The 23997-nt window shown below is 54.0% G+C and overlaps 1 protein-coding gene across 11 annotated transcripts in view; it reads left to right on the top strand.

Annotated features, from left to right (window-relative positions):
- SMARCA4 (SWI/SNF related, matrix associated, actin dependent regulator of chromatin, subfamily a, member 4) overlaps window positions 1-23997 on the top strand; it is a 29749-nt gene that overhangs the window by 3292 nt on the left and 2460 nt on the right. For 2 of the 11 annotated variants that reach the window (XM_030030100.2, XM_030030101.2), the window contains exons 2-31: window positions 501-582; window positions 4530-4821; window positions 5652-5784; window positions 6250-6648; window positions 7148-7246; window positions 7739-7997; window positions 8505-8631; window positions 8786-8959; window positions 9272-9445; window positions 9568-9735; window positions 9849-9899; window positions 10661-10791; window positions 11352-11409; window positions 11941-12059; window positions 12344-12494; window positions 12944-13107; window positions 13286-13352; window positions 13694-13804; window positions 14789-15031; window positions 15684-15797; window positions 16030-16137; window positions 16894-16980; window positions 17558-17604; window positions 17788-17954; window positions 19600-19763; window positions 20585-20812; window positions 21034-21132; window positions 21398-21475; window positions 22542-22769; window positions 23569-23822. In XM_030030100.2, coding sequence (XP_029885960.1) covers window positions 4600-4821; window positions 5652-5784; window positions 6250-6648; window positions 7148-7246; window positions 7739-7997; window positions 8505-8631; window positions 8786-8959; window positions 9272-9445; window positions 9568-9735; window positions 9849-9899; window positions 10661-10791; window positions 11352-11409; window positions 11941-12059; window positions 12344-12494; window positions 12944-13107; window positions 13286-13352; window positions 13694-13804; window positions 14789-15031; window positions 15684-15797; window positions 16030-16137; window positions 16894-16980; window positions 17558-17604; window positions 17788-17954; window positions 19600-19763; window positions 20585-20812; window positions 21034-21132; window positions 21398-21475; window positions 22542-22769; window positions 23569-23822 — 4424 coding nt within the window. In that variant the 5' untranslated portion in view covers window positions 501-582; window positions 4530-4599. Of the gene's footprint in view, window positions 1-500; window positions 583-4529; window positions 4822-5651; window positions 5785-6249; window positions 6649-7147; window positions 7247-7738; window positions 7998-8504; window positions 8632-8785; window positions 8960-9271; window positions 9446-9567; window positions 9736-9848; window positions 9900-10660; window positions 10792-11351; window positions 11410-11940; window positions 12060-12343; window positions 12495-12943; window positions 13108-13285; window positions 13353-13693; window positions 13805-14788; window positions 15032-15683; window positions 15798-16029; window positions 16138-16893; window positions 16981-17557; window positions 17605-17787; window positions 17955-19599; window positions 19764-20584; window positions 20813-21033; window positions 21133-21397; window positions 21768-22541; window positions 22770-23568; window positions 23823-23997 lie in introns of those variants that run through there. The other 9 variants (XM_030030102.2, XM_030030103.2, XM_030030104.2 and 6 more) reach the window with 6 other exon arrangements.

Genomic DNA, 23997 nt, shown 5'->3' on the forward strand with positions numbered 1-23997 from the left:
TGCCCTCGCCCCTTTCCATCCCCAAAATTCCCCCCGGGGAGGTCCAGGGCTCACCGCGGGGGGTGGACGGGACGGCTATCGCTGCACGGCACAGTGTCTTCTACGTGCCAGTGGCCTCGCTGGCACGTGCCACCAGCAGCCGCTCGCAGGACGGATGGACAGACGGCTTCTCCCTCTGTGGGTTTTTAACCTCGGAGGAGGTGCAGACGAGGCAGGAGGGGAAGCGGTGCCCTGTTCGCCTCTCCCGCACCTTCTTACAGGCGTTAACTTACCCGTAAGTAAGCAAATTTCAAAAAAAACCCATCAAATTGGTTGTGCATCTTTAACTTTACATCTTTAACAGGCTGACAAGTAGTGCGCATCGTTAACGCTTGCTACCGCGCCTCTCCTCCGAGACTAAGCGAAATGGAGAGGAGCGCCCTTCTCCTCCTGCCGTGCAGCACAGCCAGGCATTGGATAACAACGGGTGCTGATTAATTGCTGTTTTTCCCTCCCTGCAGCCTTGCGTTAAAAGCTCGTCATCCCGAGACCGCCCCGCGCCGGCACTGAGCTGCGAGGTGTCGGAGACCTCCATGCCCATAGGTAGGTGCCTGGATTTCGGGTTTCCTCGCCTCAGGAGCACCCAGCGCTGGTCAGAGGCGTCCCCGTGGGTGGTGGTAGGGGGTCAGATGGGTTTTTCTTAGAAATAAGAATAAAATTGCTGCAGTGGAGAGGCAATGCTGGTGCTGGCCCAGGCCTGGGTCTCCAGCAGCGCCGGAGAAGAGCAGACCTCGGTTTTTAATGAAAAAGTACTTCATACTTCTGTAACGTTCCTTGAAGTACGCTGTTTATTTTGGTTTTCTCCTCGAAAAGCCAGCGCCAGGGGTGCGGCTTCTGCTCGCACAGCACTGAGTCGCCTGTTGGTAGGCGGGTAGTGTCCCTCCGTTCCTCTCTGAAATGCTTCGTTAGTCCTCGCTTCCTCGTTAGCCGTGGCAAGAGGAGAGGGAAACGGCTCCTGCGGCCTTTGTTTTCCTCTGGGGCTGGAAGGACTTAACTCGGGGATAAATCCCTGCCTTCTGTTGCGGGTGCCTGCGGGCAGGCTGGCCCCTCAGCCTGGAGACAAGAGGCTCTGCAGCTGTAAAACCTGAATTTTCACGGTACCTGGCACTGGCACAGCTGCGTGGCAGAGCGATGCGCTCGGAACAGCGAAAATGAGTGAAAACGGCCACCCGTCGCGTTTCTGTTCCCTTTACCTTTCGTGCCTGTGAACGCTGAAACCCTCAGAGCGATTGTGACTCGAGGTCCTGTCACTCTTCCCCTTCTGAGGCTAGCGAGGCAGCGATCAAACGATTCGAGAAGTGCCAGCGAGTGACGTGAGTATTGAATATCCTTTTCTTTTAAATTGGGAAATTTAAAGCCTGGAGAGCCGTAACGTTTTTTTTAAAAGACAAGAGATGTGCCTGCATCCTTTGAAAGCCACTTCAGGAGCGGGATCGCCTGAGAAAAAGGCATCCCCAGAGCGGAGGCGAGTGTACGGCTTTTCACGAGCACCCAAAAGACATTTTAATAGATGAAGGGTGCTTCCGTTCGCCTCCGAAGATGCTTCCTGCCTCTCGCGTGAGCGTGGGACGCCCTGTGTCGATATTTTGGGAAGCTTCCCTCCCCAGTGGCTGCTCTGTGTCCTGGGAAACGCCGCCGTTTTGCTCAAGTCTGGATTTTCCAGGAGGAAATGAGCATGAACTTTGGAGGCCGCCTACCCTTTTCGCAGCCCACAGATCCTTAAGATTATTAAATCTATGGGTTTGGCACTGCTACAGAGCTGAACAGATTTAGGACAAGGGGAAGATTTTAGGCGTGTTCTGCTTTTTAACAGCCACTTTGCACCTTTTTGTGTGAAAACACAAGTTCCTGAATTCCCCTGGCTCTGGGACAAGTGTGAATCCGAGAGCTCCTGTGGTCTGAGGCACGATCGTGATCGTTCCCTTCAGCACCGTGTTTGTGGGAAGTGCTTGGCTCCATCGTGTTTACCAACAACATGGGAGGAAAATGAAAAATAAACACCCACAACCACAAATTGCCAGAACAAATCGGGATGAAACGCCACCCGGCCCTGGCTCCCGGCTGGCAGAGGCTCGGAAGGGAGGGTTAGCGGCTCAGCGAGGGATCGTCTACGCTGCGCTCATTAGGCTTCATCCTGAGTGCAGAGAGGAGCATGTTAATTAGGGTTGTTCTGGATGTCCTGCGCAGCCCAGAAGTATCTCCGGTCACCTCTTAAAATCCGTTTAGTTCTTGAGAAATGTCCCTAATTTGTGCCGTGCTGTTTCCAGTGAAGATGTAAAAAAGGAGGAAGCACTCAAGATGAATACTGGAGGAGTTGTAATATTACCTGACCTTAAAAAAGGAGTGTTTCACCCTTCTGTCGTCCTCTGATCGCAGATGGCAAGCGCAACAAGCCTCACGAGTTTCTTTCCCTCCGAGCCCAGGATTTCTGCAGATTTAACTCCGGGACAGAGGGCAGCTCCATTTGCCCAACACACATGCCAGAGAGCCACCTCTGCCAGCCATGTTTTCAGCCCTGCGTCGTCCTCCCGGCCACGCTGCTGCGTTCGGATCCTCCGGTTACAGTTCCTCTTCGCTCTTGCAGCTGCAATATGCATCAGTGCGTGAAACCCAGACGTGGATTTGCCTTCCCAGGTGGCTGCAAGCATTTACCTGCTCCGGCGCAGCCCAAGCAGATGCTGGTGGCACACACGTGTGTTTCTCCCTGGCCTCACCACTCTGAAAGCCACCAGCTTTGGACGTGGTAACACCACATCCTTATTTCACATCAAGTTTAACTTCTGTAGTCTGCCTCACCAGCAACCGAATCTTTTAATCTGGCTCGGGCAGCGAATGGGGATTTTATATCCCGCAGAAGCTGTGGCACGGCTGCATTTTTAGGTGAAAATGGGGTGATGCTGCAGATTCCTGTCCCTGCAGCTCATCCTGGTGGGCTCTGCGCAGAGAAGCGTGGTCAGAGCCAAGGGCAATAGCTGTTCTCCTACGTTAACCTGGCGTTGTGTTCATCGCAACCATCTGCAGTCCTAAAAAAAAAAACCAAACAACCCCACACTTGCACTTTTCACTGTATTTTGAAGTCAGAATAATTTCTGTTTCTGTGAGTAGAGTAGTTCAGCTGGAAGGGACCTGTGAGGATCATCCCGTCCAGCTGCCTGACCGCTCAGGGCTGACCTTTAAAAGTTAATGTCATGGAGGGCATCGCCCAAATGCGGCTCCTCTCCCAATCTATACCTCTGCCTGGCCTTACTTCGTCCCAGGCACAGAATCCGGCATTTACTTTCGTTAATTTTCATGCCGTTGGCGATCACCCAATGCTCTGATCTGTCCAAATCCCTCTGCACAGCCTTTCGTCCCTCCAGAGAGTCGACAACGCCTCCCAGTTTAGTATCGGCAGCAAACTGGTGCATTAACTCCTGCCTCCAGGTCGTCGATAGAGATACTGAACAGGACTGGCCCCAGCCAGACGTACCCCCCTTCACCACGACCCTCGGTGCAGCCAGGACCCAGGACTCGTCTCACAGCCCACGTTCACCCTTGCTGCCCATAACGGCTCCCAGCCTGCAAAAGTGACGTCAGTCATAATTATTGATCAAAACGAGATCTGGTCCCCGAGCAAATCCCTCGAGGCAAAAATCCCTCCCGTTACATCTTTCGTCAAACCTCACGTTAAAGGGGAAATAAATCTGATGTCACTCACCAGGCAGATATGTCCACTCTCATTTTCTTTTTTTAGTTTGGATTATACTTGCAATTGCAGAAGTGAGAGTTCCCACAGCGGGAATAGCGGTTTGGGTGGAATTGGTCCCGCTTTGGGACCAGAGGATGGATTTGTGCTTCTCTGCATCCCCAGCCTGTTTGCTGTAACTGCAGATATGTTTCCAAACCCCAAATTGGGATGGGTGTCCAATTATTTTTAATAGTTCTTCTATGCCACATCTGAATTAACCAGAAATTCTAGTTTCTTGCGTAACAGCGATGCTTTTCCACACAAATTGCCCATTTAACTTGAATGAGTCTCTGGACCATTTAGGTGCTGGATTTCGATGCTTCCCTGCCCACTCCCAGCAGGATATTTTGGCTTAACCCACATCTCTGGAGTTAGGTTTGCCGGAAGCTGAAGCGAGTGCGAGGCGACTTCAAATCGATTTCAATGTTAGCGGAAAAAAAATCACTCCCAGAACTGGTATAAAACCCCTTCAGCTGATCAAACGCTTTCCGTGTGGACCAGATAACAGCATGCTGTTTGCTCCTGCCCAAATCCCGGGAATATTCAGTGCTCGTGCTGCGAGGAAGATGGATTTGGAAGTCGGCTTCTTGTTCCTAATGCCTCCGGCTTTGCAAAGCCCGCAAGGCCGGGGTCGCTGACGTGCTCTCGGTTCGTTAGCAAGGGCTTTGCTCTGGGGGACGTGCCCCGTGCGAGCGCGTGTGGGCAGCTGCCTGTACCTAATCCTCGTTTCCCTTTTCTGTGCCCGGTTCGGGGGCTCTTCCAGGAGCCGCGGCAGCTCCGGCTGAGACGAGCTCTCTGGCGACAGGACCCCCTTCCCGGCTCCCGCTGTGAAGATGTCGACTCCGGATCCTCCGATGGGAGGAACGCCTCGCCCGGGGCCCTCTCCGGGTCCGGGCCCGTCCCCGGGTGCCATGTTGGGACCCAGCCCGGGACCCTCTCCCGGTTCCGCACACAGTATGATGGGACCCAGCCCCGGACCGCCCTCGGCAGGACACCCGCTGCCGCCTCAGGGGCCGGGGGGCTACGCTCAGGACAACATGCATCAGATGCACAAGGTGAGGGGGGGGGATTTTGGAGGCTGCCGCCGGGCACTGCCGTCCGGCAGCACTGAAAAAATACCTGCCGCTTCGGTAGAACATGGAAAAAATGGTTTAAGTGGCTTAGTTTTCCTGTTCATTTATTTTTTTGGATGCTCACGCATCTTATTTCCCTTGAGGCAGAAAGCCTGAGAAATGAACCGTTTAGAGCTGAGTTTATGCGATTTGCTTACCACGAATACCAGGGTATTGTACCTGTCTCTTCAGCTCGCTTCTAGACTGCGAGTGGGGGCTGAAGAGTTTAATTCCTAAATAAGGAAGGAGAGTGAAACACCTAATGAAGGTTTCTGTCGCTGGGAATTTGGAGCTCAGGGAAAACAAGACTCCCTTCTCCCTTTCCATTTCTACCACCAAAGCGTTGGGGGTTTTTTGTTTTATTTCATCATCTAAATCCCCTTTTTCTCAGTTCTTTCGATCTATAGCTTGTTCAGTCATCTTCAGCATCATCAGCTGAAAGACCTGGGGAAAAACCACACAGCCACAGCATTTAAGCAATTTCAGGTTTCTTTTAACATCCCCTTATGCTTATTCCCCTCCCCACCACTTGATGTGGGTGGTTCGCTGTGGTCTACGGTGTTTTGCCAGCAAATAGGTTTTCATTTTGAGGAGGTTGTTGGCAACGTCTGGACACGCACGCTGCGAGCGGCGGATCCTTACTGCCTTTGGAGCGCGTCTTGCCTCCGCACAGCCAGCGTCACGCGGTGCAGCTCCCTGCGCTCGGCTTTCCTCCGTCTCTGGGAACGGTGTAGCCAGGTCTTTGATTTTGGGGTGTTGCTTTTCTCCTGCAGCCCATGGACTCCATGCATGAGAAGGGAATAACCGACGATCCTCGCTACAGCCAGATGAAAGGGATGGGAATGCGGCCCGGCGGGCACGCGGGGATGGGTCCTCCTCCGAGCCCGATGGATCAACACTCTCAAGGTTGGTTTCTTTAGGAAAAATGAGTCTTATTTTCATGGGGATGGGGCTGTGGATCAGTCTGGAGCTCCCAGAGCATCTGTGGCTCTTTGCTTCACTCTTCTATTTATATCTGGTGTCTGTTAGGATAGTCATGAAAACGAGCAAAGAATTGCATGGAAAGGTCAAACTGGGAGAAGGACCATCTGTCTCTCCTCGCGTCCCGGTCTCCTCTGTGCCAAGATCGGTGTGGCGTTGTACGCCGAGCGCCCTGTTCCCACACAGCCGCTCCCGTCCAGGAACTTTGCTTGCTTTAAATCCTTCATTTTGGGAAGGATGTAGCACTCCCGGGGTTTTCGGGTTTAAACCAGGTGCAGGCTTCACTGGAGAGGAGTTTTCTGTAGTTCTTTTTCTTATAACTCGGTCTTCCCATCCCCATCGCTGCGAGCGGAGCGCCTCGCTGTTGTCTAACTGGCTCTCTCCCTCCAGGTTACCCTTCTCCACTCGGCGGCTCCGAGCACGCCTCGAGTCCGGTTCCGGCTAACGGTCCGTCCTCTGGCCCTCAGATGTCCTCGGGCCCTGGAGGAGTCCCCTTGGATGGCACTGATCCCCAAGCTCTGGGGCAGCAGAACCGGGGCCCGACCCCTTTTAACCAGAACCAGCTGCACCAGCTGAGAGCTCAGATCATGGCCTACAAGATGCTGGCCAGAGGCCAGCCCCTCCCCGACCACCTTCAGATGGCGGTGCAGGGGAAGCGACCCATGCCTGGAATGCAGCAGCAAATGCCGACACTACCTCCGCCCTCCGTGTCCGGGACAGGACCAGTGCAAGGACCAGTGCAAGGGCCTGGACCAGGACCGACACCTCCAAACTATAACAGACCTCACGGTGAGCGCTGCCCCTGGGGAGGGATCGGCTTTCCTCCTGGCGGCACTGGGGTTTTGCTGGCCAGAGGGTGTTTTACCCTAGTTTGGCACAGTTTGACCCTCTCCACTGCCCTGGTGTCGCCCAGTTTGGGTTTTTCATTTGCACCTCTCGCAGCCCATCCGATTCGTGGCCGTTAGCTTTCTGGGGACTGGGACTTCATATTCATCCCACCCGGCTGCTGTCGAAGCAGGGAGGCAGAGAGACTCCTCCAGGCAGTTTGGGGTTTGGGAGGGCTGATTCAGCCCTCCGGTGCCATCTCTGATGGGCAAGGGTGGCACGCCTGGGGGGTTATGTGCTTGCAAAAAGATGTACGTGCTGGCCAGGCTCTCCTAACCGGGAGGATAAACTTTGCTCCTGGTAAACACACACAAAGATCAACATCTTAATGTGGTTTTTTCTTCTTTTTTTTTTTTTTTTCCCCCCCCCCCTCTTTCTGTCTCTTTTTTTGGCCCTTCTGCAGGTATAGGAGGGCCTAACATGCCCCCTCCCGGACCCTCAGGAGTTCCCCCAGGAATGCCTGGGCAACCCCCCGGCGGCCCCCCCAAGCCCTGGCCGGAAGGTGAGACCCGGGGCTCATTGGCAGCAAAACTGCCTTAAACCGTGACACGGAACCGTGAGCCCATTAGGGGCTGGTGGTTAACGAAGTGATGTGCCGGGGCAGGGGGAAAGCCCGCCACCGGTGCTCTGTGCCGCTGGGGTGGAAGGAGCTTGGAGATTCCTGGTTAAAATCCTGTAAACAGTGACTGAGCTCTCTGAAGGGCTGCCATAATCAGCTCGTTCTTCCGCTTGAGCTTTATGAGGTTCTGTGTGTGCTCTCTGAGCCGGCTGTTCAGAGTTTAATGGCTTCGTCTGGGGAGGGAGGCCGTTGGGTTTATTTGCTGCTAAATTTACGGCGCAGCAGAGAGGCGGTGGCTTCAGGTCAGAGGGAAGCCAGCGAACTGTGCCGAAGCCGGGCTCTGTGTACGCAGAGCTGCTTCCCTTTACACAGGGAGGCAACTCGGTATTTTTCCTCACCACTTTCTTGACGGCGCTCTGGTTTGTTTTTCCGCAGGACCAATGGCAAATGCTGCAGCCCCCACTAGCACACCTCAGAAACTGATTCCTCCCCAGCCCACCGGCCGGCCCTCGCCAGCCCCCCCGGCGGTGCCTCCCGCAGCGTCGCCCGTGATGCCGCCCCAGACGCAGTCTCCCGGGCAGCCGGCCCAGCCGGCCCCCATGGTGCAGCTCCACCAGAAGCAGAACCGGATCACGCCCATCCAGAAGCCCAGAGGACTTGACCCGGTGGAAATCCTGCAGGAGAGGGAGTACAGGTAGGGGCTACGCCATGCTTTGGGTTACAGGGTCCAGAGCGGCTCGCTCTTGACCTTCCTCACACCACCGCTACTTTTCATCCTCTTGAGGCATACCTTAATGATTCCCCATCCTGTTTTACCTCTTCTTAATCCTGTTTTACCTCTTCTTAACGTGCGACGTGGAGAGATCTGGAGGGACGAGTGGGCGTACGTTTTCCTTGGAGCTTCTCAAGGCACCTTCCGAAATCTCGTCCCCCCTGCTTTCCAGGGACTGTCACCATGCTGATGTTTTATTAGAGACCACGCGTGCCTGTCCGCTGGGGGGGGGGGAGCATCTCTGCTGTGTCAATTGATTAAAACAGAGTTAAAACAGGATGCTGAGCAGCCGCTCAGCTGCCAAGAGCCTCTCATAAGGCCTCCACAAATCAGAGCTGCACTTGGTAGCTTCTCATCAGGAGAGGAGTGAAAGTGAATTCGTTGTGCTGGTCCCTGCCTGCTGTGAAATCCCGTCTCCTTCCTCTACAGGCTGCAGGCTCGCATTGCTCACAGAATCCAAGAGCTGGAAAACCTTCCTGGCTCCCTGGCTGGTGACCTGAGAACCAAAGCTACCATTGAACTTAAAGCACTAAGGCTGCTTAATTTTCAGCGACAGGTAAGCTGTCTGTCAAGGGAAATCTGGTTTATTAACTCGCTGTGTGTGGGAGCTGCGGGTGGCATGAAACCCGCACTATTGAAATACTTTGCAGCATCGCCCGTGGAATTAATTCCCTTTTTTTTTTTTTTTTTAATCTGAATCTCTCCAAAAGCTGCGTCAGGAAGTCGTGGTGTGCATGAGGCGAGACACGGCCTTGGAAACGGCCCTGAACGCCAAGGCGTACAAGCGCAGCAAGCGGCAGTCCCTGCGTGAGGCTCGCATCACCGAGAAGCTGGAGAAGCAGCAGAAGATTGAGCAAGAACGGAAACGCAGGCAGAAGCACCAGGTCAGCAGTGACGTGCTGCACATGCCATTTTCAGGGTCACCGGAGGAGTTGGGCAGCGGGAGCTGGCAGGGCTGAACTTTTTTAGAGAATTCCCTTTTTTTTCGGGGATTAGAGAAAGATCCTCTTTGGACTAGATGATTGTTGTTTAGACTAGGTGATCATTGTAGGTCTCTTCCAACTGCAATATTCTGCTCTGTTAAATCTGAGAGGAGTCGATCTCGCTTAGCTTGTGGCATTAGATGTATTAACTTAGCAGAACACCTAAGTGCACGAGTCCTGACGCCGCCTGTTTGCCGTTCCTTTTCCTTGCAGGAATACCTCAATAGCATTCTCCAGCACGCTAAAGATTTCAAGGAATACCATCGCTCCGTCACAGGCAAAATTCAAAAGCTGACCAAGGCGGTGGCTACTTACCACGCCAACACGGAGCGCGAGCAGAAGAAGGAAAACGAGAGGATCGAGAAGGAGAGAATGCGCCGTTTGATGGTAAGCGGTTTGCGTGGGTGCATGCGATGTATTGCATGCGCATGATGAGCTGTTACGTGTTCGGGGTGGGCGCAGAGGGCTCAGCTCACTTAGCAGGGTGTTAACGATCCTCCTTTCCGTAGGCTGAAGATGAGGAGGGGTACCGCAAGCTCATCGATCAGAAGAAGGACAAGCGCTTGGCCTACCTACTGCAGCAGACGGACGAGTACGTAGCCAACCTGACGGAGCTGGTCCGGCAGCACAAGGCCGCACAGGTGGCCAAGGAAAAGAAGAAGAAAAAGAAAAAGAAGGTGAGTTGAAAGCGAAGCCTAGCGTGGAGCTGGAATAACGTCTTTGCGGAGGCGCCGTTTTTGTCGTTTCCTTCGGCACTGGGTCACTAACAACCATCTTCCTTCTCTTTCAGAAGGCAGAGAATGCGGAAGGGCAGACTCCGGCGATCGGACCAGATGGCGAAGTAAGCCCAATAATCTTATTTCACGCCATGCCAAGTAGGGTAGGAAACGTCAGCCACGTGCTGAAAAGGCCCGTTACAATCCTCCCCACTTCAAGGCTGACTACGATGATGAGATCTAATGCAGCGCGTGGCTAAGTTGAGACTTCCTAAAATAGAACTTACACCAGGATGGAGGGAGACCTCTGCCCATCCTCAACACAAATAGTTTTCTCAGGCTCTAGACCTGCCGCATGAGAGGGCGGTTCACTATTTAGGACATCGGGGAGCTTGGTTTCCTCCTCTCCCTATGTGAGCTTGGGCAGGTTGGTCAGGTTGGGATTCATGTCGCCTAGGAGGGATCCGTAACTCTGCGCGTGCGAGCGGCCCCGGTGACATACCAGGATTGACCCTGTGGGTTGAACTTTGTGTGCTCGGCACTTTGCAAAACCCCTTGCGAGCAGAAGAGCTTTTCAGTGATATTTCAAATTAATTATTCCTGTGTGAATGAAGTTTGGCATCTGAATATGCCTTCCAACACAAAGATTCTTAATTTCTGCTTCGATTTTTCAAAGCAAAATGTTAAATCTCGTCAGCTTTTGAGCTTTGCCTGTCCTCTGGTGATGTGATATTTCAAGCAGTCAGCCATTTTGTTCTTCCCAGCGGTTGTTGCGGTGGTCCTGTGGTGGGTTTGGTCGAAGCTGTAGATGTTGATGTAAATGCAAGCTCTGTTTTGAGGCAGAAAAATCAAAATACTGACCTGCAGCCTGACTTTGATTCCTCAGCCACTGGACGAGACAAGCCAAATGAGCGACCTCCCTGTCAAAGTGATCCACGTGGAGAGTGGCAAGATTCTCACCGGCACCGATGCCCCGAAGGCTGGGCAGCTGGAAGCCTGGCTGGAGATGAACCCTGGGTAAGTCCCGGGAAGGGGGCAACGATGGGAGATTTCCTCTGGCCACCCCCCGCATGCCTTTGCCTCCGATCTGCGGCACGCTGCAGCTTGAGGGGGAATGGGGAGCTCTGGCCGTGCGCTGGGACTGTGCCTGTAGCGATGCTGTTCAGGGCAGGCTGGGATTGATGTTCAGAACGGGATCGGTGGGGAGGAAGGCGCTTGGCCTGGGCCCAAACCTTGGGGAGCGCGGGGAGCTGGAAGCGGCAGGACTGCGGATCAGGAAGGAAAGATTTCATCAGCCTCCCAAAATGGTGTGGGAAAGGCTTGCAGGAGGCTTGGTGGGTGGTCCCGGACGCAGGCTCTTCGGCTCATATGCTTTCCCGAGAGCGCATGTGAAAACTTGAACAAAGTGAGGGAAAAATAAACGAATAAGCATTTTTTTATTAAAAAAAAAAACCAAACTGATAACAAAATCCAAGTTTTAATGCAAGTGTTTCTAGAACTGTGCTGATCTCATGCTGCGCGTAGAGTGCTGTTGGTAGCAGATTTGCAATTAAATATTAATATTTGTATTTAATTAGATATGAAGTAGCTCCAAGATCTGACAGTGAAGAAAGTGGGTCAGAAGAGGAGGAGGAGGTAAGGAGAAATAACACCAGTCTCCCTTATGCTTTTGTATTTTAAGTGTTTTTGAGAGAATAGGAGACAGCCATATGTACCGCACTAAGCTCATCTCAAGAATTACTTTTTCCAGCACAGATCTGTGTCAGTCAGCTCAAATAAGTGTATTTAGAATAAACCCAAAAACCCATGTAAAGAATGCAAGGGGCAGGGGGAGATGGCAAGCTCCATTCGTTAGCTGCCCGGTTTTCTTCCCGAATATTTCTCATGTAACTCTTTGGACGTCCAGAAGCAAACAGCGTGAGACTGTGCTTCTGGTAGCCTCTGTCTTTGTTAGCAGACGTGCCTGTGCAGGCAGAGTCTGGGTCTGCGAGCTCCTGGGGCAGCGAGTGCTTCCCCTGGAGTTTTCTGAGCCTGTCCTACACCGTTGTTGTCCGCAGGCTCGGTCACTCCTGAGTGCGGCCGAGCAGGTTTTGCTGCCGTTTCCATTTTATAAAGGAGAATAAGCGGCTTTGTGCTCAGAAGGGTGCGCTTTGTGTCTCCTGGCAGGAGGAGGAAGAGGAGCAACCGCAACCTGCACAGCCTGCCCTGCCTGTGGAGGAGAAGAAAAAGATCCCCGATCCAGACAGCGACGATGTCTCAGAAGTGGATGCCAGACACATTATCGAGTGAGCCCTGCCTCTTAACCTGCTCTCGTGGCGTGCCGTGCCGTCTTCTGTTTCAAAGTCGCTTTTGTGAAACCTCGCGTGCTTTGTGTCAAAGGAGTGAAATTCGGCAGGCGGTGTTTGCTCTGCTCCCGGTTTTTGAGAGAGGTCTTTCCAAAATGAGACCTAATTTGGTGCATATTGGGAAAATTAACCACCCTGGGACTGACGGGGCTCCCCAGGAGCATTCTCCAAAGGGATCATCTTTCTTATCTCCATTTTTATTTTCCTTTCCCCTCCCGCCCCAGAAATGCTAAGCAAGACGTTGATGATGAATACGGGGTGTCTCAAGCTCTGGCGAGGGGCCTGCAGTCGTACTATGCCGTGGCCCATGCGGTCACCGAGAGGGTGGACAAGCAGTCCACGCTGATGGTCAACGGAGTCCTCAAGCAGTACCAGGTGAGAGGCTGCGGAAGGGAGCGCCGGCCCTGCCGTACGCGGGAACGCCGTTTCTGGCAGCGCTGCCAGGAGGTTTTGGTGGGAGGCACTGAGATTTGGGCTGTGCCGAGAAGCTCCTGGTAGCAAGAAACGGGAGCCGAGGGCCGAGCCAGCGCGCCTGTCTGGTGCGAGATAATGAGCCAGGCTGGCTCGCTGCTTAAAACAAAGAACGCTGGCTCTCTGCGTGTGTCCTTGGCCCTGAGAGGAGAGGAATACATTAATGCCTGTGACTGGCTTTAAATAATTAAAATGAGATCGTTAATAGTGTATAGGGAGCTCATCTACATAATACATAAGACAGGGGGTGGGGCGTGCAGGTCGTTAGCGCATCTGATATGCGACTCCTCTGTCTGCAGTCTGATTTTTTTTTTTTTTTTTTTCATCCCTCGATCGCTCCCTTTTCCCCATAGATCAAAGGTTTGGAGTGGCTGGTGTCCTTGTACAACAACAACCTGAACGGCATCCTGGCAGATGAAATGGGTCTGGGCAAAACCATCCAGACCATCGCTTTAATCACATACCTCATGGAGCACAAACGGATCAACGGACCCTTCCTCATTATAGTACCTCTCTCGTAAGTGCCGTGCCTGAATTCATCACCCCTCCCAGCCCTGCGCAGCACAGAAAATGCTTCTTGGCCTGGCATCCGTGCCAGCTCCGGGCCTCTGCGGTGTGATTCCCCATTGTGCAAGGGCCAGTTTTACCATTTCTCTCTCTCTTTTTTTTTTTTTTTTTTTTTTTTTTCTCTCCAGAACTCTGTCGAATTGGGCGTATGAGTTTGACAAATGGGCTCCTTCTGTGGTGAAGGTCTCATACAAGGCAAGTACCGGTGTTATTTTTGCATGCACTTACCGGGCTCCTTTGGCCACTCGTTTCGTGAGGATTCCTTGGGTGCCAGTTTGCCTTGTCTTCCTTCCAGTCAAACAATATTTCCATTATCCCAAAGAGGCTGGGGTGCTTCCTGGCGCTAAATCGATGAAATCCACATTTGGTTTTCATTCCTTAACAGCAGAAGGGGTCCAGCTGCTACCGTCTGCACAAATGTTCTTGCTGCCTTTCTGTAACTGGAACAATTGTTCCGTGTTGATAACTACTCCCACCATCTCTCTTCTGGAAATCATATTCTGGTTTAACATTTCTGTTTGAAATTGTTTCTCCAGGGCTCTCCAGCAGCAAGACGGGCATTTGTACCTCAGCTCCGAAGTGGGAAATTCAACGTCTTGCTGACTACTTATGAATATATCATCAAAGATAAGCACATCCTGGCCAAGGTGAGTCCTGCCAGCAGCAGGCAACAGCAGCTCCCTGTTCGGTATTATCTGGGCTGTGGCAGGAGGATCGCCTGTCCTCGCTGCACTTGTGGGCGCTGCACAGATGTCACCAAGACAGTCCCTGTCAGAAAAATCCTGCTGTCTTAAGTGAGATTTTTATCTCTGGAGTCTCTCGTCGTCACGTGGCAGGAGGCGAGGAGCTGCAGCTTACCCTCAGCAGCCAGAACTGATGTAGCATTCTTGTTGGTTTTGGCTGCATATCCTGTGATACAGCAAATAATTTTTTCCCTTTTAGTAAAGCAATTCATAGGACAATGAATATTTATTAGAACCCCTACAAGATCATCGTTGCCCTTCTGCCCTAGCTGAGTGGTGAAGGGGTTTTTCTGTACTTAGCCGGCAGCCACAGGGTAAAGATCAAATGTTGAGGCTTCCCTTGGGCTGGAAAGGTTGTGCCGTTTCAAAAAAGCACGCAGACAATGCGCCAAGTCAAAACCCTGGGTTTAAGGGGTTTAGTCTCGCTCAGAATTAGTTCTGCAGCGCTGCTTACCTCAGTGATGGGGGTCTGCCCAGATTGTAAGATGAGTTGAAGCCTCAGCAAGGCTTGGAAGGGAGCAGTCTTCTCTTTTCCCTTTGTATTGCGGAGAGTTAAACACGATTTGATTTGTTAATGGCCAAAAATCTCAAGAAATACTGACATTCCCCAAAGCTGGCATCAGTCTCTGTCAGCTATTTGGCATTAGCATCCTTCCTTTCTTCCCACTCCTTCTGTGTCCGTCTCTGAACCAGAGACACAAATTGCCCCCGATGGGAGCAGTTCCCCGGCAGCAGCTTAGAAGTCAGCGTGGGTTTCCACAATCCCGGCTAGCTTGGATCTCTCCTGGAAGCCTGGTCTACCAAAGGCTGTTGGTGGGATTCTCCAGTCATAGCTGCGGTGCAGAGAGCCGCCATCCCTTGCTCACACCGCCCTTCTCCTTCCTGCAGATCCGCTGGAAGTACATGATTGTGGATGAGGGCCACAGAATGAAGAACCACCACTGCAAGCTCACCCAGGTCCTCAACACGCACTACGTGGCTCCGCGCCGTTTGCTGCTGACGGGAACCCCGCTGCAGAACAAGCTCCCTGAGCTGTGGGCCCTGCTCAATTTCCTCCTGCCGACCATCTTCAAGAGCTGTAGCACATTTGAGCAGTGGTTTAATGCTCCTTTTGCCATGACGGGAGAAAAGGTACGGCAGGAAGCCGGGTGGTGGCCGATGCTGCTGGTGGGGGGTCAGGGCTGTCATCAGCCACCGGGTGTTTTGGGTAGCTTGTGTTTGGAAACGCTCGCAAAAATCTCTTAATTTCTACTCGCAAGGTGCAGAGCACCGTCCTGTAAAATGTAGTTTCTTTGGGCTGGGTTTTACTGGAAGACTGGAAAATGCAGAGCGTTAATTGAGTACTGGAAATGAGGGTAGGTGAACAGTTCTCCTGACCCTGAGGTATCTGAGTGTTGGCAGGAGAAGCCAGTTGGGCTCTTGCTAGCGTAGTTCTCAGATGGTGAAGGTGCTGTCGGTGCTGCTGTTAATGGCTCTGGAGCTGTTTGAAGCGACTCCTGTTGAATCGCAGCAGCTGAGGTTTTGCAGAGCAGATTATCGGGCAGCCGGGGGAAGATAAGTGAGCCTGAACTTAAAAAAAAAAAAAAAAAAAAAAAAAAAAAATCAGTGCAGAAACCTCGGATTGTGATGATTACATCAAAGAGACTTTCGGTGTCCCAGTTCTGCCACGTGCAGAGCGATGCGTTGTTGTGCCTTACCCTGACCCTGGGAATCTTGCCACCGTTGACGGATGCTGAGAAAGGGAACTTCCCTTGTGTAATGGTTCCTTTCCCTGGTGATGCAGGTGGACCTGAACGAAGAAGAAACCATCCTGATCATTCGGCGTTTGCACAAAGTGCTGCGCCCCTTCCTGCTGCGGAGGCTGAAGAAGGAAGTAGAAGCGCAGCTGCCTGAAAAGGTAACGGCCGGGATGAACTGCCCCGCTCTTCCCCCATCTCAGGGTGTGTGTGTGGAGCTTTATTCAGCTCCAGGAAGAGGTGGCTGGTTTGATTCATCTGAGAACAAGGGACTTGTGGTCCCCCCAGGCTTTAGAAGTCGATGGGTTTGTGCCAAGCGCCAGAAGGATCTCGGGGTTTTGGAGGTGCTCGCTCGCATCACCTTGGGAATTAACCTCTCCTCGGTCCTTGCAGGTGGAGTACGTGATCAAGTGTGACATGTCCGCTCTGCAGAGGGTCCTCTACAGGCACATGCAGGCCAAGGGGGTGCTCCTCACGGATGGCTCTGAGAAGGACAAAAAGGTCTGGCCACCAAAGTCCCTGCTTTTGGCGAATTCCTCTGCGGTCAGAGTGGGGCTGGAAACGCCTCCGGGAATGGGGGTGTCTGTTCTGCAGCTGTCCTCAGTTGCCACATCAACAGATAAAGCAAAAACCCCTTTTACAAGCAAAGCAAAGCAAGAAGTCCTGGAGGGACGGGGTCAGAGCTGTGGGCCAGCGTCCCGCTCAAGTGGATGGGCTGCCTCGGGGGGTGTGGGTTGAGCTTGGCCCAGCACGAACCCCTCATGCGTCCAGACGAGCCCTGAGGGTTGTGGTGGGTGTAATCCTGTGGCTGCCAGGAAACCCACGGAGGCCGCTGACTTGCTTTTGAAAGTGATCGGAAAGTCAAATGGCAATTAATTAGAAGAAAAAATAAAAAAGACACTTTGATCTGAACTAAAAGCTGGAGGTGAAAAATTCTGTGTTCTTCAGCTCCGCTCCCCCAAAGCAGCTGGCTTTTCAGCAGCCTTTGCTCCTTAGAATTCTCAAGGTGACTTTAACGTCTGTATTAAAAACTTCACCCCTCACTAACTGGGGAGAGCTTGCCTGCCCACCCAGGCAGTCCTGCTCTGGGACCAATGCCTCTAGACACAGCTCCAGCTAGATCTGGGCAGCGCTGGAGCCTCAGGGCTGCAAATGCCCAGCTAAATAGGCCGAGAATATTCCTCACGACCACCTGGATAGCTGTTGCGATCAGTAAACTGAAATTCAGATTTCTAATTTCTTGTCTCGTTTGTGCAGGGTAAAGGCGGTACGAAAACCTTGATGAACACGATCATGCAGCTGCGGAAGATCTGTAACCACCCCTACATGTTTCAGCATATAGAGGTAACGTGGGCTCAGGGCTAGCACGCGCGGTGATCGCACGCCCTCTGGAAACGTGTCAAAACTGTTCCGTCCCCCTCCTAAATGGAGATAGACCAAACGGAGATAAACCAAACAGCTCTTGTGGCTGCGGCACGGACCGACCACTAACCACCTCAGTGCCAGGCCTGGCTGCTTGGCCAGCTGAACGTCAGCCCTCAGCGCGGCACTGTGCCGATCGGGCTTCCTTCAAAACGCTCCTTCTTGCCGCCCAAAACAGTCTGAAATCTGTTCAAGTGAGCTCGGTGAAGCAATATCACCTAAAAAGAGTGAGACCGGGTGTATCCCTTCAGCCTGATCTTTTTGGGCACAAACTCTCTGCGTCGGCAGCAGGGCATTGCCATCTGACACCAGGCAGATTTTAAAATCGCTCCGTTCCTGTGCCTGCTTCCCAAGGCACTTTGGGAGCGGGACCTCTGCCGTCACCAGTCCTCCCTGCCTGACCCCAGGGCCAGTTCTCTTTTAGGGCAGTTCCAGGACTTTGCTGGATTTATTTGTGTGCAAGGACAGTTTCTAACATCGTTTCTCTTTCTGATCCCAGGAATCCTTTTCCGAGCACTTGGGGTTCACAGGAGGTATCGTGCAAGGGTAAGTAGGGTATTTTAGAGTTATAACAAGTGGAGGTACTTGTGGCTTTTCCTTGTGAAGTGGTTTATCAGTGCATGTTAAATGCAGTAGCACTACTGCAGTGAGCGCTGGTAATCCTTATGCAAGGCAGACACTGTGTTTTTAGCATCAAATCCTTATTTCCCCTCTTCTCTTCCCTCGCAGACTGGATTTGTACCGTGCCTCAGGCAAATTTGAGCTCCTCGACAGAATCCTCCCCAAACTGCGAGCCACCAACCACAAGGTGCTGCTCTTCTGCCAGATGACCTCCCTCATGACCATCATGGAAGATTATTTTGCTTATCGCGGATTCAAATACCTCAGGCTGGACGGTGAGTGCCTCTGATGCGCGGGGACAGCAGCTGCCCCTCTGTTACTTATGGCTTGCGGTGAGGATAAACCCCTCGCGTGGGGCCAAGCAGTGAGGTAAGCTCCTCCGGGTTCACTGACCAGGCATCTCTTGCAAGGGAAATAGGTCTGCAGCAAACAGCACGTTGTAAAGCAATTAACCCTGCTTGCAGGATGCAAATTAAAGCCATAAACCTTTCAGTATGCAGGATGAAAGATATAAAGTGCAGCCTTTGACTTTCTACATTATCATCAGCTGCTGCTTCAGTTACGGTTTTCGTTTTTAAATTCAGCCGATCTACTATTAATTCTGAAACGCTGAAGGATGCTGTTAAGGGCTATCTGGCCTATAACATTATTAAAATAATGTAAATATAAATTCATTAGTTGGATTCCAGGTGTGCAGCTTAGTTTGTGCACGAATCTAATGTAGGAGAAAAGGAAAGTCAATTCACCATTTTTGGTTGGAATAAACCACTGAATACCTGTAAAGATGCCCCCAAAGCTGTGGGGCTGCTGAAGTCTGTGCAGACCCAAACCCTCTTTGCCAGCAAAGAGCGGTGCTAACTCCTTAAAGAATTGATCTGTTGAGAGAAACGTTAAGCTCCTGAGAAGGTGAGGTGCAGAATGAGACCGAAGCAGTATTGAAACCAAGGTTTCTCCCTTCCAATCAGTCTTTCAGAGCTGTTTGTTCCTTCGGTCACAACATTTAACAACTTCCAGTGTGGGATGGGTGTTAGCGTGGCATCATGCTTGTGGCCAGCACCTTACTGTGTGGCCCTTTCTGCTCATAGCCGGGCAGTAACTCGCCCCACGTGCCCCTTCCCCAGGACCGAGCGGGGAGAGTCACGGCCCCGCGGCACAGTCGGAGCCGAGGCATTTACACACCACAACTGGCGCGGGTGTGAGCATCTCTTAACGGTTCCCTGCGAAGTAGGGTGAGCTCACCTCACACCCCAGAGCATCCCCAGCTCTCCCCTGGGCTTGTGCAGAGCCCTTGTGTGGTTTACGGAACTGCGTTTCTCTAACGAGAGCGGAAGGAGGATGGTTTTGGGGAGGACGGGCTGGGAGAAACCCTCATGTATTGCTAAGCTCGGTCTCCTGCTGCTGCCAACCTCCCATAACAACCCCAGCCTCAAATGTACCAAACGCTGCCTTAAAACCAGCTGCGTTCCCAGTACCACTGTCCCGAGCTCTGGGAGATTTTCTGGTCCGCTCGTGGACAGCCCAGATGCCAAGTCGGGCCAGCAGCACCCACCGGCTTTAGCCATTCCTCTCCGTCTTGCCCCTTCTCTCAAGTCTTTCTACTGAAAGCGGCCGCACGTTCCCCCCCGCCCTGCCTCACGCTGGGCTGCACCCACCCTGCCACAGTGTCCTTTCACAGGACGCACACCCGCACCTGACCGGGCTCTCCCTTCCCCGCTGGAGCCGGTCGTTCCTGACGGCCGGCGCGGTGCCTGCGAGCACCCTGACGCCGCGGCCTCGGTACCCCAAGTGCCTCTTCTCAGCCCCCGTGCTCCCTCCGGATGGTGGGCAGCCCCCTCCGAATGCCGCAGAGCCCCTCGCCCTCCCGCCCCACCGGATCTTGTGACTGTCAGGGCAGGAGTAACCCTTCCTCTCTGTTTTTAGGAACCACTAAAGCAGAAGACCGGGGCATGTTGTTAAAGACTTTCAATGAGCCAGGCTCTGAGTACTTCATTTTTTTGCTGAGCACTCGGGCTGGCGGGCTGGGTCTGAACCTCCAGTCTGCCGATACTGTGATTATCTTTGACAGCGACTGGAACCCTCACCAGGTAAAAAACAAACAAACAAACCAAAACAAAAACACCAAACAAACAAATAAAAGTGAGCAAAATGGATGGAGAAGACGGCTCCATCCGCGCCATCTCTCTCGCATGCCTAGAAGAGCACCGCGCTCGCTCTCGAGCCTTAGCACTTCTGAGATGCGCAGCCGGTGCTGGCAGTCCAGCCTGACGATGAAGACCCTCCGCCCAAATGCTGCCGTTTCTGTCCGTCCGCTGCTGCGGTGTCGTAGCTGTGTCCCCGGGATGAGAGCCAGCAGTGTAGTCTTGCGCAAGAACCTTGGGCGTTTGCCCTCCCGGCTGCGAGCGGGGCTTGGTTCTGGCGGGTGAGGCAGGCTGGAGGACAAGCCGAGAGTCTCGTGCAGCTAAATGAACCATTGCGCTGGCAGTAAACCTTTAAAGATTATTTCTGCCAGCAGCTGAGGTCAGAGAGCCCTTCCTCCTCCCAGCATGAGTCGAGGCGTTGAAACTCTGCCATCCTCCAAGCCCGGTGCTGGCAGAGACCTGCAGGCACGCTCCCGGTGACGGACGGCCTGCGAGAGGCAAGAGAGCCATCCCCAAATTCTGGCTGCAATTGCCCACATGGTCGTTTTCTTCCCCATGCACGCTCGGTCTCCTAAGGAGAGAGCGGCCACCAGTACCAATGGTTTCCGTTAACTGAATTCCCTGCGAGCGTACCGTAGTCCTCAGGGATCGCTGAGAGCGTTCGGGGAGCGGCCTGCGTCTCCCATGATTTAGAGGATAAAGCGTGTTTTATCTCGGCGGGAGCCGGCTGTAAATCACTCGGCAAACGATGCGCCCTTCCCCGGCAGGACCTGCAGGCGCAAGACCGAGCGCACCGCATCGGGCAGCAGAACGAAGTGCGCGTTCTCCGTCTCTGCACCGTCAACAGCGTGGAGGAGAAGATCCTTGCTGCTGCCAAATACAAGCTGAATGTTGATCAGAAGGTTATCCAAGCCGGCATGTTTGACCAGAAGTCCTCGAGCCACGAGCGAAGAGCCTTCCTCCAGGCTATCTTGGAGCACGAGGAGCAGGACGAGGTAAGGGGCAGCGCAGGCAGCTTCCTCCTACTCCAGAGCGCGAATGGCGAACGTGTGGCTGGCTTTGCTCCACTGCTCTGTGCGTCCTCGAGGCCAAGGGCGTGGGGGCTAGAAGGAAAAAGGAGCATGAACACTTGTTTCTATTTGAAGTGAATTTTTAGCGTCGGTGAAAGGTGCCGGATTGACAGCCCTGGAGACTGAAGTCCTCTATTTATCCACAGAACAGATACAGCGCGGGCAGCGGCAGTGGCAGTGCAAGCTTCCCCCACACTGCCTCAACCCTGTGCCTGAACGCTGAGTTGGAGGAACCACCTCTAAAGGTGAGAGGGGTTGTTCAGTCTCCACGCCCATTCAATCCTCGGCCTTGCTGCTGAGACTGCCAACGCACGTGCCAGCTCTGACGGTGATCTTTGCACCGTGGATAACCTGTCCGCTAGAAACTGGACTGAGGCCACCCAAAAACACATCTTTCACGGGCAACCGAACAAGCGTCGGATGGTAACGATGTTCGGTGCTGTGCTCCGAGCGGACGAACTGCCGCGCCGCCTTCTCTCGCCATTGAATCGGGGATTTAAAATCTTGCAGGAAGAAGACGAAGTTCCCGACGACGAAACGGTCAACCAGATGATTGCGCGGCACGAAGAGGAGTTTGACCTTTTCATGGTGAGCATGGCACAGGCTGCGGAGGAGGAGTGGTGCCCGCTGTTCTTCCGAGTAGCAGCTAAAACGGTCTCTCTAACAGAAATCAGCTGAGAGTGCTTAACGAAGCCGTGACTCATTCAACAGGTAAAACAAAACAGTAGAGCAGGGGCTCAAAGTCAGGACGCTCCCAGCTCTGGTAAGGGATGAGCTCGGGGGGGAGCCGGCGGAGAGGGGCCGAGCCTCGGGCTCCGCTCCTGCTGCGGGAAGGAGGAGATGGGGCCGGGAGGCGTGTGCCAGGACCCCTGTCCCTCAGCAAAAAGCTGTTTCCCCACCCAAAAGAGCTCTGGCCTGAGAAAACTCTTGGAGGTGGGACAAGGAGCATTTAAAATGGAGGAAAGGCTCCTCGTAAAGGAGACCGCCGAGCTCCGAGCCTCGTTTGAAGGTTCAAGGTCTCGCAGATGGCACTGGTTTGGGCAAACCCTGAATGAGGACAGGGTGTTTGTGCGAGGCCGGGTGTCTCTCGCCCAGAGCTCACATCTCCCCAAAATCGCAGCCCTATCAGCTCTGCCGGTGCACGTGTAACTTCTGTGCCCGACACGCCAGCCTGCAGTCCCCAAGGGGCTTCAGTAGCGGCAGACTTGCCCGGAGAAGGCTGGTGGAGAGAAGAGAGCTCCCCAACCCCCGGCGGAGCGGTCGGCTTAACTAGGTCCGACCTCCCACCGCCCCTGCTCTGGCTCCCGGTGAGCGTGCCGCGCTTCTCCCCATTCACGGCCGGCGGGGTTTATTTTACGCAGCCTCTACTGAGCTGTGAGGAGCCGGTAGCTACCGAAACGCCTCCAGCTCCTTGCGTGGTTCCTCCAGCCACGCACGCTGGGCGGTCGGAGGGCAGCGTCCCCCGTCCCTGCTGTCACCACAGCCCTGTGCCAGCTCGGATATCCCCAAGCCCCGTCCTCCAGCCATCTCGAGGCTGTGCCCGTCCTGCAGCACCCCGTGCTCCTCCAAGGACACCCCGAGGTGTTAGGGACATGGCGGCCACCCTTCGCCGTGGCTTTGCCGGCAGCCCCACAGCAAACCCCTCTTCTTCCAGCGCATGGACCTGGACCGCAGGCGGGAGGAGGCGCGAAACCCCAAGCGCAAACCGCGCCTGATGGAGGAGGATGAGCTGCCGTCTTGGATCATCAAGGATGATGCCGAGGTGGAGAGGTTGACGTGTGAGGAGGAGGAGGAAAAGATGTTTGGGCGAGGCTCACGACACCGTAAGGAGGTGGACTACAGCGACTCGCTGACGGAAAAGCAGTGGCTCAAGGTATACATGGTACAGCATCGTTCTCCAATGGCCTTCTCAAACCTCGGCTTCAGCGCTCGGGTCCCTCCCTCTGCGCCAGAGCAAGTGTCTGGGGCCACGGCCGCCTGCCGCCTTCCACCGCATGGTTAAAACCGCTCCGTGCCACAAAGCTTTCCAAAGCGGCTTCGGTTCATCCCCGAAGCCTGGCCCGGCCACGAGCTTCCCCTCAAGCCCAAGGTGTCCCGGCACAAACCCACGCCGTAGCGGAGGGTTGCTCTTAACGAGGCCAGGCAGACTCTGAACCCCTGCAGGTGTGACTGTGAGGAGGAGGAGGAGGAGGGAGAGGCAATGGTAGTTACGGCGAGGCTGATGTATTGAGCTCCCTGGGCTGGAGAGGCTGTCGGCACTATAGCCGGTCTCTCCGGGGCTTCCTTTCTCCCCATCCCGCAATTACCCGTCATTCAGCGAGGGACCTTCATGGTCGCCCCAAAGCTGTCCCCGTGGCCGAGCCTCTGAGCCGGCGCCCTACAGAGCCTCCATTCCCAGGAACCGAACCCCGAGTTGCCTCCCCGGCCTGTTTGGGGTTTGGAAATGCGGTGTTGCCGTGTGCTCACGGCACAGGGGAAGGTGCTCGCCGGAGCCCCTCGGCCGCGTGTCCAGCCGGGGCTGGGAGCGGCGGAGGTGGGTTAAGCAGGTCCTGGCTGAGCGGGCAGTGCCGGCAGCCTGGCGGGGACGTCCCCCAGCACACAGAGCCGTGAAGCCCCCCGTGGCAGCCCCCGGCAGCTGGGAGCCTCCGTGCTAGCGGATCCTGTGTTGGTCCCCTGGGCAGGCGATCGAGGAGGGCACGCTGGAGGAGATCGAGGAGGAGGTGCGCCAGAAAAAATCCTCCCGTAAACGCAAGCGGGACACGGACGTCGGCTCCGCCACTCCCACCACCAGCACCCGCAGCCGGGATAAGGATGATGATAGCAAAAAGCAAAAGAAGCGCGGCAGACCGCCGGCGGAGAAACTTTCCCCAAACCCCCCCAACCTCACCAAAAAAATGAAGAAGATCGTGGACGCCGTCATCAAGTATAAGGACAGGTAAGAGAAGCGGGGATGGGCACCGAGCTCTCACCACGCGGCGCTGGCTGCACTCTCCTAACGAGAGCCTGAACCCTGGCCAGGGAACCGGCAGCGCTGCCGGTTTAATCCCTGTGGCTCTTGGCTCGCGGGGGCAGCCGAGATTTGCAGAGCACTGGGAAGATCAAACGGGCTG

This window comes from Aquila chrysaetos, chromosome 11 (genome assembly GCF_900496995.4).
Source record: "Aquila chrysaetos chrysaetos chromosome 11, bAquChr1.4, whole genome shotgun sequence".
In the NCBI taxonomy this organism is placed as follows: Eukaryota; Metazoa; Chordata; class Aves; order Accipitriformes; family Accipitridae; genus Aquila; species Aquila chrysaetos.